General features: G+C 45.7%; 1 protein-coding gene across 1 annotated transcript in view; it reads left to right on the top strand.

The window, feature by feature from the left end:
* Positions 1-13,578, top strand: part of rab8a (RAB8A, member RAS oncogene family) — a 42,550-nt gene that overhangs the window by 5,019 nt on the left and 23,953 nt on the right. Inside the window, exons 2-5 of the mRNA XM_072482922.1 lie at positions 4,373-4,433; positions 10,603-10,663; positions 11,064-11,141; positions 12,649-12,738. Of these exons, the coding sequence (XP_072339023.1) occupies positions 4,373-4,433; positions 10,603-10,663; positions 11,064-11,141; positions 12,649-12,738 (290 nt within the window). The remainder of the gene's footprint in view (positions 1-4,372; positions 4,434-10,602; positions 10,664-11,063; positions 11,142-12,648; positions 12,739-13,578) is intronic.

Genomic DNA, 13,578 nt, shown 5'->3' with positions numbered 1-13,578 from the left:
CCCCCAGGCAGAATTCGACCTGGTGACCACCAGGAAGACTGAGGTGCAGTGGAGGAAGGCCGAGGGGACGATTTAAGAGTATGGGGGAAAAGGCAAGCCGGATGCTGGCGCATCAGCTTCAGAAGCGGGACGCAGCTAGGGAGATCAGGGGAATTAAGGACAGGGGAGGGAGTGTGGTGCGGAGTGGGGTTGGCATCAATGGTGTCTTCAGGGACTTTTACGAGGAATTGTACCGATCCGAGCCCCCACGGGAGGAGTGAGGGATGGGTTGCTTCCTGGACCGATTGAGGTTTCCAAAGGTGGAAGAGGGACTGGTGGTGGGATTGGGGGCCCCGATTGGGCTGGAGGAGCTGACCAAAGGGATAGGAAGCATGCAGGTGGGGAAGGCACCGGGGCCGGACGGTTTCCCGGTCGAATTCTATAAAAAAATATATGGACCTGTTGGGCCCGTTGCTAGTCAGGACCTTCAATGAGGCAAAGGAGGGGGGGGCTTTGCCCCCGACGATGTCCCGGGCACTGATCTCCTTGATCCTGAAGCGGGACAAGGATCCCCTGCAGTGTGGGTCTTACAGACCGATTTCCTTGCTAAATGTAGATGCCAAGGTGCTGGCGAAGGTCTTAGCCTTGAGGATTGTGTGCCGCAGATCATCCATGAAGACCAGATGGGGTTTGTGAAGGGGAGGCAGTTGAACGCGAATGTGCGGAGGCTTTTGAACGTTATCATGATGCCGGCGAGGGAAGGGGAGGCAGAGGTAGTGGTGGCAATGGACGCTGATAAAGCCTTCGATAGGGTAGAGTGGGGGTACCTGTGGGAGGTGCTGAAGAGGTTCGGGTTTGGGGAGTGGTTTATCAGTGGGTTAGGCTGTTGTATGAGGTCCCGATGGCGAGTGTGGCCACAAACAGGAGTAGGTCCGAATACTTTCGGTTGCACCGAGGGACGAGGCAGGGGTCCCCCCTGCTCTTCACACTGGCGATTGAACCCCTGGCTATGGCACTGGGGGAAGTCAAGTAACTGGAGGGGGTTGGTGCGGGGTGGGGAGGAGCATAGGGTGTTGCTCCATGCGGACGACCTGCTGCTGTATGTGGCGGACCCGGTGGGGGGAATGCCGGAGGTAATGAGGATTCTTAGGGAATTCGGGGACTTTTCGGGGTACAAGGTCAACATGGGGAAGAGCGAGCTGTTCGTGGTTCACCCAGGGGACCAGGAGAGGGGGATTGGCGAGCTCCCACTAAAAAGGGTTTTTGTTCCTGTTCCAGTGCCTCCCCGTGTTTATCCCGAAGGCTTTTTTTAGGCGAGTTAACCGGAGTATAATGGGGTTTGTGTGGGCGCGAGGGACTCTGAGGGTGAGAAGGGTGTTCCTGGAGCTGAGTAGAGATAGGGGGGGACTGGCGCTGCCCAACCTCTGTGGGTACTAGGCCGCCAATGCGACGATCGTGCGCAAGTGGGTGATGGAGGGGGCTGCATGGAAGAGGCTGGAGGCGGTGTGTTGTGTTGGTACGAGTCTGGGGGCGACGGTGCCGCTGCCGCTCCCTCCAAGGAGGTATACCACGGGCCTGGTGGTGGCGGCTGCCCTCAAAATTTGGGAGCAGTGGAGGCGGCATAGGGGGGAAGTTGGGGCCTCAGCGTGGACCCCAATACGGGGGAACCACCGGTTCGCCCCAGGGAGAACAGGTGGAGGGTTTTCGGGGTGGCACAGGGCAGGGATACAAAAGTTGGGGGACCTGTTTGTGGACGGGAAGTTCGCGAGCCTTGGTGAGCTGGAGGAGAAGTACGGGCTTCCCCCCCAGGGAACACCTTCAGGTACTTAGAGGTAAGGGCATTTGCCAGACGGCAGGCTACTGCCACACACAGTACAGGACAGGGTGCTCGCGGGGGGGGGGGGGGGGGGAAAGAGATCTCGGAAACTTACCAGGAGGAGGAGGAGGTCTCGGTGGTGGAGGTGAAAGGTAAGTAGGAGGAGGAGTTGGGAGAGTAGATTGAGGAAGGGACGTGGGCAGATGCCCTAGGGAGGGTGAACTCTTCCTCCTCGTGCACGAGGCTCAGCCTCATACAGTTTAAGGTGCTGCACAGGGCACACATGACCGCGACAAGGATGAGCCGTTTTTTGGGGGGTGAGGACAGGTGTGTTAGGTGCTCAGGGAGCCCAGCAAATCACACCCATATGTTCTGGGCATGCCCAGCGCTGGAGGAATTTTGGAAGGGCGTAGTGAGGACGGTGTCGAGGGTGGTAGGATCCAGGGTCCAACTGGGCTAGGGGCTCGCAATATTTGGGGTGGCAGAGGAGCCGGGAGTGCAGGAGGCGAAAGAGGCCGGTATTCTGGCCTTTGCGTCCCTGGTAGCCTGGAGAAGGATTCTTCTTCAGTGGAAGGATGCGAGGCCCCCAAGCGTGGAATCCTGGATCAGCGATATGGCGGGCTTCATTAAATTGGAGAGGGTGAAATTCGCCTTGAGAGGGTCGGTACAAGGGTTCTTTAGATGGTGGCAACCGTTCTTAGACTTCCTGGCAGAAGGGTAGACATTGGTCAATGGCAGCAGCAACTCGGGGGGGAGGGGGGGACTTTATAATTATTTTGTTATTGTTATTTACACTGAGGGGGTGTATATACCTGTTGTGTCAAGTCGGGGTGTTAATGTTAATTTATTATTTATGTACGGGAGGAGGGGGGGGTATGGAGGGTTGCTTTTCTAGACTGTGTTTTGTACTTAACCCTGTTGGGTGCTTTTTTTCATTTTGTTATTGATATTTTATGAAAACCTTAATAAAAATTATTTTTTTAAAAAGAAATGGAACGGGTCTCTATGCATTTCCTTGGAATTTGATTTCTACCATCACAGGGGGCATTACGCCTCTTTAGAGATAACAAAATCCCTGTTTTCTGAAGCATAGAAATTCCTTTTTTGTGTGATTTGTCGAGAGTCAGTCTTCAGTCAGTGTAAAGCTTTTGTCAATTTAAAAATAATTTTATAAAGTATCCAAAATGTAGACAACAATATATATCATGCATATTTCCTACCTGTTTTCTGGACATGACAATTATCTTATTTACAGTTGAGCACTCGAGACTGTTCTTGTGCAATGCCTCAAACCCAGCATATAGAACCTGAAAGAATAAGAATTAATATTTAAGTTTGTTGAATGCATATGTAACCTAAGTTTCTTGCTGCGTGATGGTTTGGGTAGGCGGTTGTGTTCTGGCTGATTCTGTAACAAGTGGGTTGTAGGGGGTATGATCAAGAGGTTCACAGATGACAGGAAAATTGGTAGTGTGGTAAATAGTGACTAGAATAACCATAGACTGCAGCAGGATATCAATGGACTAGTCGAGTGGGCAGAACAGGGACAAATGGAATTCAACCTGAAAAGTGTGAAGTAATGTGCTTGGGGAGGGCGGCATGGTAAGACCGTGGTTAGCACTGTTGCTTCACAGCGCCAGGAACCGGGGTTCGATTCCCGGTTTGGGTCACTGTGCGGAGTCTGCACGTTCTCCCATGTCTGCGTGGGTTTCCTCCAGGTGCACCCGTTTCCTCCCATAAGTCCCGAAAGACATGTTTGTCAGGTGATTGGACATTCTGAATTCTCCCTCCGTGTACCCCAACAGGCACCGGGGTGTGGCGATGAGGCGATTTTCACATTAACCTCATTGCAGTGTTAATGTAAGCCTACTTGTGACAATAAAGATTATTATTATTATTATTAACGAGGCAAAGGTAGGATCCTGGAAAGTACTGAAGATCAGAGGGACCTTGGAGTTGAAGATGGCAGGAGAGGTAATGAAGGGAGTTAAGAAGACACATGGGATTCTTGCCTCTTATTAGCTGAGGCATAGAATACAAGAGCAGGGAGTTCATGCTGGAACTGTATTAAATACTAGTTAGGCCACAACTGGAGTACTGTATGCAGTTCTGGTCACCACATAGCAAGGATGTGATTGCATCGAGAGTGTGTAGAGGAGATTTATCAGTGTGCTGCTTGAGCTCGAGGGTGTGAGCTATGAGGAAAGATTGGATAGGCTGGGGCTGTTTTCCTTGGAACAGTAAAATTGAAAAGGGACCTCATTGGATTGAGGGGCATAGATTGGGTAGGTAGGAAGGCACTTTTTCTATTATCAGAGTGGTCAGTAAATAGGGGGCATAGATTTAAGAGGTAGATGACGAAGAGAGGAGTTGAGAAACTTTTTCACCCAGCGGGGGGGTGACAGTTTGGAACTCGCGGTCTGAAAGGGCGATTGAGTCAGAAACTCGTGACCTCCAGGGTTATGGGCCAAGTGCTGGAAAATGGGATTAATGTAGTCGGATCTTTGTTGACCGAAAGACCGCCTTCTGTTCTGTAAATGTCTATAAATCTATCATTTTGTTTCCTTTCCTTTTCAGGTATTGATTTTAAAATCCGAACAATTGAATTGGATGGAAAGAAAATAAAACTGCAAATCTGGTGAGGATTGTGGAGCTGCTCTCCCTGTATTATGCTGACTGCATCTGTCTTGAAATCCGAGGCATTCATAATGAAGACATTTAAACTTCTGGCTCTCAGTAACATTGCTGCTGACAGCTCATTTGAAAAAGGCCCTGTGTCCCTCAGTTAATGAATCAGAGTCTGGACACTGTGTCACCAAGGAATATATTAATTTAGTGAATTTCCGATGGCCCTGAAGACCGCAACGTAGAACATTGAACTACGGGTGTTAGCTTAAGAGATGGTCTTGAGCCATTGTCCCACTGCAAGCTCTCTCAAAGCATTTACTCAACCCCTTCAATGCAAAAATCTCCCAATGTGCTTTATAGAGTGGAAAAGAAAAAATATAGGAAATAAATAAGGGACGGGCACAATAAATAAGGAGGGATCAACAAAGGCTTGGTGCCAAAGAAAAACATTTACTAGTTTTCTTCATTACAAGAGGGTCTACACTTCAAAAGCACTTCATTACCTCTAACTGCTTCGGGATATCCTGAGGTTGTCAGAGATATGGGTATAGGCTATTTGACCTTCATAAGAATGGGTATAGGCTATTTGACCTTACTCAATGAGATCATGCCTGACCTACCTTAGCTGGGCCTTCCTGTATTATCTCCGGTCCCTTTATTTCCCTTAGAATCCAAAAGTCTTTTCTGTCTTGAATATCCTCAATGACTGGACAGCTACAGCTCTCTGGAATGGGCAGTTCCAAAGATTCGCAAGCACTTGAGCAAAATGCCCTTCAATTCTTTTTTGCAGTCAGCAGCCAATTAATTTAAGTGCAGGAACTCTTTAATATCTTGTGCATGGGAATTTCCAAATTGCTGTGCAACTCCACATTTTGGAAGCAGCATTGCCTTTGAGAAAATTAATTCTTCCTAATTTCAGCCGAAATGGCTGTTCTGAGACTGCGATCCCTAGTTCTAGACTCCCAGCCAGGTGAAACATTCTCCCAACATATTTCAATCTACATACCAGTGTTGAAAGAAGTGGCTGTCAAAATCAAATTTTTATAGACTCTGGAATGGTTCATGCAGATTAAAAGGTAGAAAATGTAATCCCACTATTTAAGAAAAGAGGAAGAGAGAACGCAGGAACCACAGACCTGTTAGCCTGGATCCGGGTTCAATTCCAGCCTTGGGTGACTGTCTACGGAGTTTGCACTTTCTCTTTGTGTCTTCATGGGTCTCACCCCCACAACCCCAGAAGGATGTAGAGGTTCATAAAGTCATTGAATATATTCAAGACTGAGATTGATAAGTTTGTACATGTTAAAAACATCAAGAGGTACAAGAATAGTGCAGGAAAATGGCGTTGAATTAGAAAATCCACCATTGAATGGTGGAGCAGGTTGGAAGGGCTGAATGGCATACTCTTATGAATCTTAGATGCACTCCATCTAAGGCAGGTTTAACCCTCCTTGGAACCAAAGGTACACAGATGACTCCAGGTGAGGCCTCATTGAAGCCTTATACAATTGCATTAAGCTTTATTACGAAGTAAAGTGAAACCCTCGCTAGCACACTACTTTATAATGTGCTGTAAATGTAATTCTTTCTTTATATGGCTGAAGCGACAGGGTTTAAGGAGAGAGTTTGAGTGTGTGACTGAACTCGTTGCCCAAAAGACCTAAGACCAGACAGCTGCAGAGTGAGTGTTGGTACTATGAGGCTGGATGATTGGTTGGGATGGGGCCATGGAGGGACAAAGAATGAAAACTTTGAGCAGAATGGTTTCAGGGTGCAGATGCTAGTGTACATCACTGAGAATCTGCCTGATCGGTGAACAGTTCCCCGTGCAGGACAATATGGTGGCTGCCTTTGGGCTAATTACAGTTTGTGAGAGGGAAAGGGAAACCATTTTTGGAATATTGGAGTAATTGAAGCTGAAGGCAAGAATGGGAGTTTCAGTTTGGGAGGGCTGAGGTGATGATAGGTAATGTGTCTTGGGATATGTTGGACGTGGGGAGAGAAGCTATTGGTTTATCTATGATGGGACAAGCGTGCAATTCTACTCCGAGTTGCTGTAAACTGAAATGCACTTCTGAAAGGTTGAAAATAAATTCAGGGGGAAATTTCAAAAGGGAAGTGGTTACATAGAACAGTACAGCACAGAACAGGCCCTTCGGCCCTCGATGTTGTGCCGAGCATTGTCCGAAACCAAGATCAAGCTATCCCACTTCCTGTCATTCTGGTGTGCTCCTTGTGCCTATCCAATAACTGCTTGAAAGTTCCTAAAGTGTCCGACTCCACTATCACAGCAGGCAGTCCATTCCACACCCTAACCACTCTCTGAGTAAAGAACCTACCTCGGACATCCCTCCTATATCTCCCGCCCTGAATCTTATAGTTATGCCCCCTTGTAACAGCTACATCCACCCGAGGAAATAGTCTCTGAACTTCCACTCCATCTATCCCCCTCATTATCTTATAAACCTCTATTAAGTCTCATCCTCCTCCGCTCCAAAGAGAAAAGCCCTACCTCCCTCAACCTTTCCTCATAAGACCAATCCTGCAAACCAGGCAGCATCCTGGCACCCTTTCCAATGCTTCCACATCCTATAATGAGGTGACCAGAACTGCACACAATACTCCAAATGTGGTCTCACCAGGGTCATGTATAGTTGCAGCATAACCCCACGGCTCATAAACTCAAGCCCCCTGTTAATAAACGCTAACACACTATAAGCCTTCTTCACGGCTCTATCCACTTGAGTGGCAACCTTCAGAGATCTGTGGACATGAACCCCAAGATACCTCTGTTCCTCCACATTCCTCAGAGCCCTGCCGTTGACCCTGTAATCCGCATTTAAATTTGTTCTACCAAGATGAATCACCTCGCACTTATCAGGGTTAAACTTCATCTGCCATTTTTCGGCCCAGCTCTGCATCCTATCAATGTCTCTTTGCAGCCTACAACAGCCCTCCACCTCATCCACTACTCCACCAATCTTGGTGTCATCAGCAAATTTACTGACCCACCCTTCAGCCCCCTCCTCCAAGTCATTGATAAAAATCACAAATAGCAGAGGACCCAGCACTGATCCCTGTGGTACACCGCTGGTAATTGGTCTCCAGTCTGAAGATTTTCCATCCACCACCACCCTCTGTCTTCCATGTGATAGCCAGTTACTTATCTAATTGGCCAAATTTCCCTCTATCCCACACCTCCTTACTTCATGAGCCGACCATGGGGAACTGTATCAAACGCCTTACTAAAATCCATGTATATAACATCAACTGCTTAATCTACACACTTCGTTACCTCTTCAAAAAATTCAATCAAAGAATCCGTGTTGACTATGCCGGATTAAGCTGCATCTTTCCAAATGGTCATAAATCCTATCCTTCAGGACCAGTCAAGTAAGACTAACTGGCCTATAATTACCAGGGTCAATCCTATTCCCTTTCTTGAACAGAGGAACAACATTCGCCACTCTCCAGTCCTCTGGCAATATCCCTGTGGACAGCGAGGACCCAAAGATCAAAGCCAAAGGCTCTGCAATCTCATCCCTTGCCTCCAAAGAATCCTTGGGTATATCCCATCTGGCCCAGGGGACTTGTCGACCCTCAGGTTTTTCAAAATTGCTAATACATCCTTCCTCCGAACATCTACTTCCTCCAGCCTACCCGCCTGAATCACACTCTCATCCTCAAAAACATGGCCCCTCTCCTTTGTGAACACTGAAGAAAAGTATTCATTCAACGCCTCTCCTATTTCTTCGGACTCCATGCACAAGTTCCCACTACTGTCCTTGACCGGCCCTAACCTCACCCTGGTCATTCTTTTATTTCTCACATAAGAGTAAAAAGCCTTGGGGTTTTCCTTGATCTGACCCGCCAAGGACTTCTCATGCCCACTCCTAGCTCTCCTAAGCCCTTTTTCAGCTCATTCCTTGCTACCTTGTAACCCTCAAGCGACCCTACTGAACCTTGGTTTCTCATCCTTACATACTCTTCCTTTTTCCTCTTGACAAGACATTCAACCTCTTTTGTGAACCATGGTTCCCTCAGACGGCCATTTCCTCCCTGCCTGACCGGGACGTATCTATCAAGGACACGCAGTATTTGTTCCTTGAACAAGCTCCACTTTTCATTTGTGCCTTTCCCTGACAGTTTCTGTTCCCATCTTATGCTCCCTAATTCTTGCCTAATCGCATCATAATTACCCCTCCCCAATTATAAACCAAATAAATACTTGCAGGGTAATGAGGAAAGCAGCCAATGGGATCCATTAGATAGTTCTTTCAAATGTTACGACACCCTGGGTTAGTGCTCTGTCAAGTCCAGCTCCTTTGACCTGGACCACAAGTGAATTAAATTCTTAGAAAAATTATTGGCTGCCCAATAATTACATCTTGTAAATGTTAACACAATTACTTTTTTATTAATAACAAGAACTATAATGAAATGTGTAGCAAATACAAGTGGTTAACTATTATCTAATTCCCTACTTTAATTTGCCCCCATCCTCTACACACACACAAACACAAGACAGACAAACAGAGGGGAAGAAAAGGGTAAAAAGTCGTAAGTGAAAGGCTAAAAAGAGGCTTTGTTTCAGATGGTGGTTTTTAGCACCTTACTCCTCTTCACACTTTGCTTTCAGTCTGAAGTTTTTATTGTAGATTCATTCAGGTTTCTGTAGTTTCAGAAACACATCACTCACAGCCTTTCTGGAAAGAGAGCGAGTAGGTCCTAGTCTTTGTCTGCAGCCAGTAATGGTTTTCCTGTAGAATCATTCATTCAGCTTCTGTGCAGCTCCAGAAATACATCACTCACAGCCTTTCTGGAGAAAGCAGAGGAGAGAGAGTAGGTCCTTATCCCTGTGCTTCCAGGAGTTAAACTGAGCTCCTTGGGAGGTGAATTAATTGGCCAAAAAGAAAATGCTGGAAAATCTCATCAGGTCTGGCAGCATCTGTAGGGAGAGAAAAGAGGTAACGTTTCGAGTCCAGATGACCCATTGTCAAAGCTGAATTAATTGGCCCCCAACCAATCAATCAAACAGAGTCCCACCCCATCTCCCTGGTGCCAAAAAGTCTGAAACTCTTGTTTAAACTAATAGAGATTAGCAGTGTTCTCTCCTGTCACTTCTGAATTTCTCATTCTCTGGGGTTGGTTTAGCACACTGGGCTAAATCACTGGCTTTGAAAGCAGACCAAGGCAGGCCAGCAGCACGGTTCAATTCCCGTACCAGCCTCCCCGAACAGGCGCCGGAATGTGGTGACTAGGGGCTTTTCACAGTAACGTCGTTTGAAGCCTACTTGTGACAATAAGCGATTTTCATTCATTTCATTTCATTCATTTCATTTCATTCTCTCTGCTGCTTGACTTAAAGACACATGTCCATTAATCATCCATGGATGGAAATGATAACGGCAAAATAAAAGAAGCGGGGAATAAACAAGAAGGATCCTTCCACAAAGAGCTAGCATACACTTAAATGGCCTCCTGCGGTGCACAGTTCTGCAAGGAGATTGCCCATTTATCACTTAGACTGGTTTCGGCTGTGATGGATGTTGCAATCTACTTGAGATCAACTTTGGGATTCAAAAAGGATGACGTCTTGGAGATGGAACAGTAATTTGTGCAGCCTGATGGGTCAAGAGTAATTTTTATTGAAAAACAAGGTGATGGCTAGGTTTTGAAAGGGAATGTGCCCGAAGGAAAAAGCCATTCACATTGTCCGCTAGTTTAGATGACGGGAGGCTTGCTCAGTAGTTGAATGGAGTAAAGGCCATTCCACTAACCTCTAACTGAGGTGATGGATTTAAATTGACTAGATTGGTGGCACTTGACAAAACCCAGTATCACCTCACTAGTTGATTCCAAGTAGTTGCAGTGAGTAGGAACTGTACTTGGCATTACTCTGACACCCCTTTCAACAAACTATATGAGGAAGCATCCAGACGAGCAGCGCAAATACATTAATACTACCTAATCCCATTGTGTGACTGTGGAGTAAAGGGAATATATGGCAGTTTAATCAGTGAAGTGCTTGATAATCTCACAGGATAATAGTTTTATGAGCATCAGAGATGTTACTTTGCAAAAGGCAAAGAAAAATGAAATATGTGTAATGTTGCAAAAGTTAATGGAAAAATTGACAATGTCACAAGAATGTAATTAAATCTGTTCAAACCTCTTAGGGACACAGCTGGACAGGAGCGCTTTCGAACAATCACCACTGCATACTATCGAGGAGCCATGGTAAGGTGTCTGTCAACTTCATACATTAATAACTATCATTAGTAGGTGCTGTAACAGCTTGTGGAAAGACTGGATGATGGGAGAACTGCTGTGTGCTGTTTGTACAGTTAAAGTGAAGGATGGGATACTGTTCCAAATCTAAAGTCATCACTGTTTTAATGTTTTTGTCCTGAATGGTCAGTAATTTGAGCTGGGGGTTTCATGCCTGAGGGGATGAAGTATGAGAAAGCGTCTGTGTCTTTAGATCTCGGTAAATAATACTCTTCTGAAGCTGAAGGTTTTTGCTCTGAGTTATGAAATGTCAATCACACACTGTCTATTGCCGAAGAGCCGTTTTAGATGTCAATGAAATGTTGAGGCCCTTCATTCAATGACTAGTTTAACACTTTTACTTTGGCAGGGCATCATGTTGGTGTATGATATCACTAATGAGAAGTCCTTTGATAACATCAAGAATTGGATCCGGAATATCGAAGAGGTAGGTTTTACAAACTTGTTGGGCTTTCCAAGAAGGCATGCAAATCTGCAGTGTCAGACTTAGCTCAGTGGCTGCACACTTGCCTCTGACAAACTCTCCATTTTGAGCATGTGATCTGTATCAGTGCTGTTCTGTCAGTGCTGGAGGAGTCGCCTCCCAGATTAGACATTTAAACTCTGGTCTGCCCAGTCATGGATATAGAAATTCCTGTGGTGTTAGTCGAAAAAGAGCGAAACCTTTTCAGTGTCCTGATCCAACACTTCACCAATACTGTTTGAAGTGTTATCTGGTTCTGTTCCTCTGTTTGTGATACGTTTTATGCAAATTGGATGACGTGATTACTAAAGTTTCAACAGGGACTGAAATTCAAATGTACTTAATTGGCTGTAACGCACCTCAGACAGACAGTCTGGCAATGTGAAACATGCTGTACAATCTTATATTCTTTCTATTCTTTGCATGTAAATTGAGTTTTGAGAAATGAGAACAAAGCTTTTGGTGATTTACAGGACTGTCACAGTAATCTGAGACTAAATAGGGTTTGGACAAGATGTCATTTTTATGAGTGTTTATGCAAATGATTGATTTTGTAATAACTACTCCCCTCCCCAACAACGTATCATCCTTTTCAAGCATGTCGTTGCTGCAATGCCCTCTGCTTACAGAAAGTGGAGGCCTCACTGAAGATCTTGAGCACCAGTTTACCATGGGAACATGTGCATGAGAGGGCTTCTGAGGCATTGTTGTTAAACAGTGCTCCTAGGAAGGAGCTTAGAGGGATCCACGTGAGAAATTTAGCTGTATTTCATGCCTATTTCCACAATGTTCTGCCCAGTATTACATGCTCAGAATTGGGTTGGTTTCTTTGTGAAAAAATACTCGTCTTGACCCTCTAGTACAAATCATTTAAGTATTTTGTCCTGTTGAAAGTCTCATCATGCATCTATTTGTATTGAACTTGGTCCCAATACGTTTGCCAATGTTACCTTGCAGGATGGGTAAGGATTTGAGCATGTATATTTGTGGAACACGGTAGCGCAGTGGTTAGCGCTACTGCCTCTCGGCACCGAGGACCTGGGTTCGATCCCGGCCCTGGATCACTGTCCGTGTGAAGTTTGCACATTCTCCCCGTGTCTGTGTGGGTCTCACCCCAACAACCCAAAGGTGTGCAGGGTAGGTGGATTGGAAATTCTAAGTTGCCTCTTAATTGGAAAAAAAACAAATTGGGTACTGTAAATTAAAAACAACTTGCGGAATGGTGGGAGTCATGGTCTCTAGACTACAAGTGTCGAGGGTTATGAGGAGAGCACGGGAGTATGGCATTAAAATAGAGGATCAACCATGATATTGAATCATGGAGCAGGCTCAAAGGGCCGAATGACCTACTCCTCCTATTTCCTATGTTTCTGTGGGGTAATTGGAAATTGATGGTACGAGATGACCAGATTTACAACAAACTCAATTGTTACCTTTTCACTTGAGTTGTTTTTCCTGTCTTCTGTCTTAGCATGCCTCAGCCGATGTTGAGAAAATGATCCTTGGGAACAAGTGTGATGTAAATGAGAAAAGGCAAGTCAGCAAAGAACGTGGAGAAAAGGTATGAGCCCCAGAAACTCCTAACTGTGGCTGACTGGCTGCCAGAAACTTCAGCTCTTTAGATATTCTTCTGGGTGCAGGCTTCTCAGCACTCCATGAGCGAGCTTTGAGTGTCTTGTTTAAGATTGTGTCCATGATGCTAAATATCTGACTACACTGTAATCCAGAAGGGGACCAATATTGTGAGCTGAATTAAATATTAATGTTATTTGGATAATATCTCCACATTCCTCTCGGTGACCTTGAAAGATGTACTGAGATAAGACAAGAGCAGAAGCAAATCATTAGATAAAAGCAAATTACTGCGGATGCTGGAATCTGAAACGAAAGAGAAAATGCTGGAAAATCTCAGCAAGTCTGGCAGCATCTGTAGGGAGAGAAAAGAGCTAACGTTTCAAGTCCGATGACTTTGTCAAAGCTAACAGACAGAGAAAGTGGAAAATATGTATACTGTGGAGTGAGAATGAAAGATGAGTCATAGCCACAGAAACCCAGGGAAACTGGGTGCTAATGGCCACAGAAACCAAGGGGAAAGAGTGCTAATGGCAGTCCCCCCGAGAGGACAAAAGATGTGAAAGGTCAAACAGCAGAGAAACTAACATCAGAGAATGAACTGTAGATGTGGGGGGTGAGGAAGGGGGAAGCAAAGAGGAGAAAGATGAATGAAAGGTGGGTAAGAGTGGGGGGGGAAATTAAATATATATTAAGAAAGAGAGAAATGGTAAAAGACAGTTAAAATGAAATGAAAACAAATGTGTCTAGGTGGGGTAGAGCTGATCATCTGAAGTTGTTGAATTCGATGTTCAGGCCGGAAGGCTGTAGCATGCCTAACCAGAAGATG

This window comes from Scyliorhinus torazame, chromosome 18 (genome assembly GCF_047496885.1).
Source record: "Scyliorhinus torazame isolate Kashiwa2021f chromosome 18, sScyTor2.1, whole genome shotgun sequence".
NCBI classification, from domain to species: domain Eukaryota; kingdom Metazoa; phylum Chordata; class Chondrichthyes; order Carcharhiniformes; family Scyliorhinidae; genus Scyliorhinus; species Scyliorhinus torazame.
Note: the sequence above shows the minus strand (reverse complement) of the source record. Positions and strands in the feature narration are given on the sequence as shown.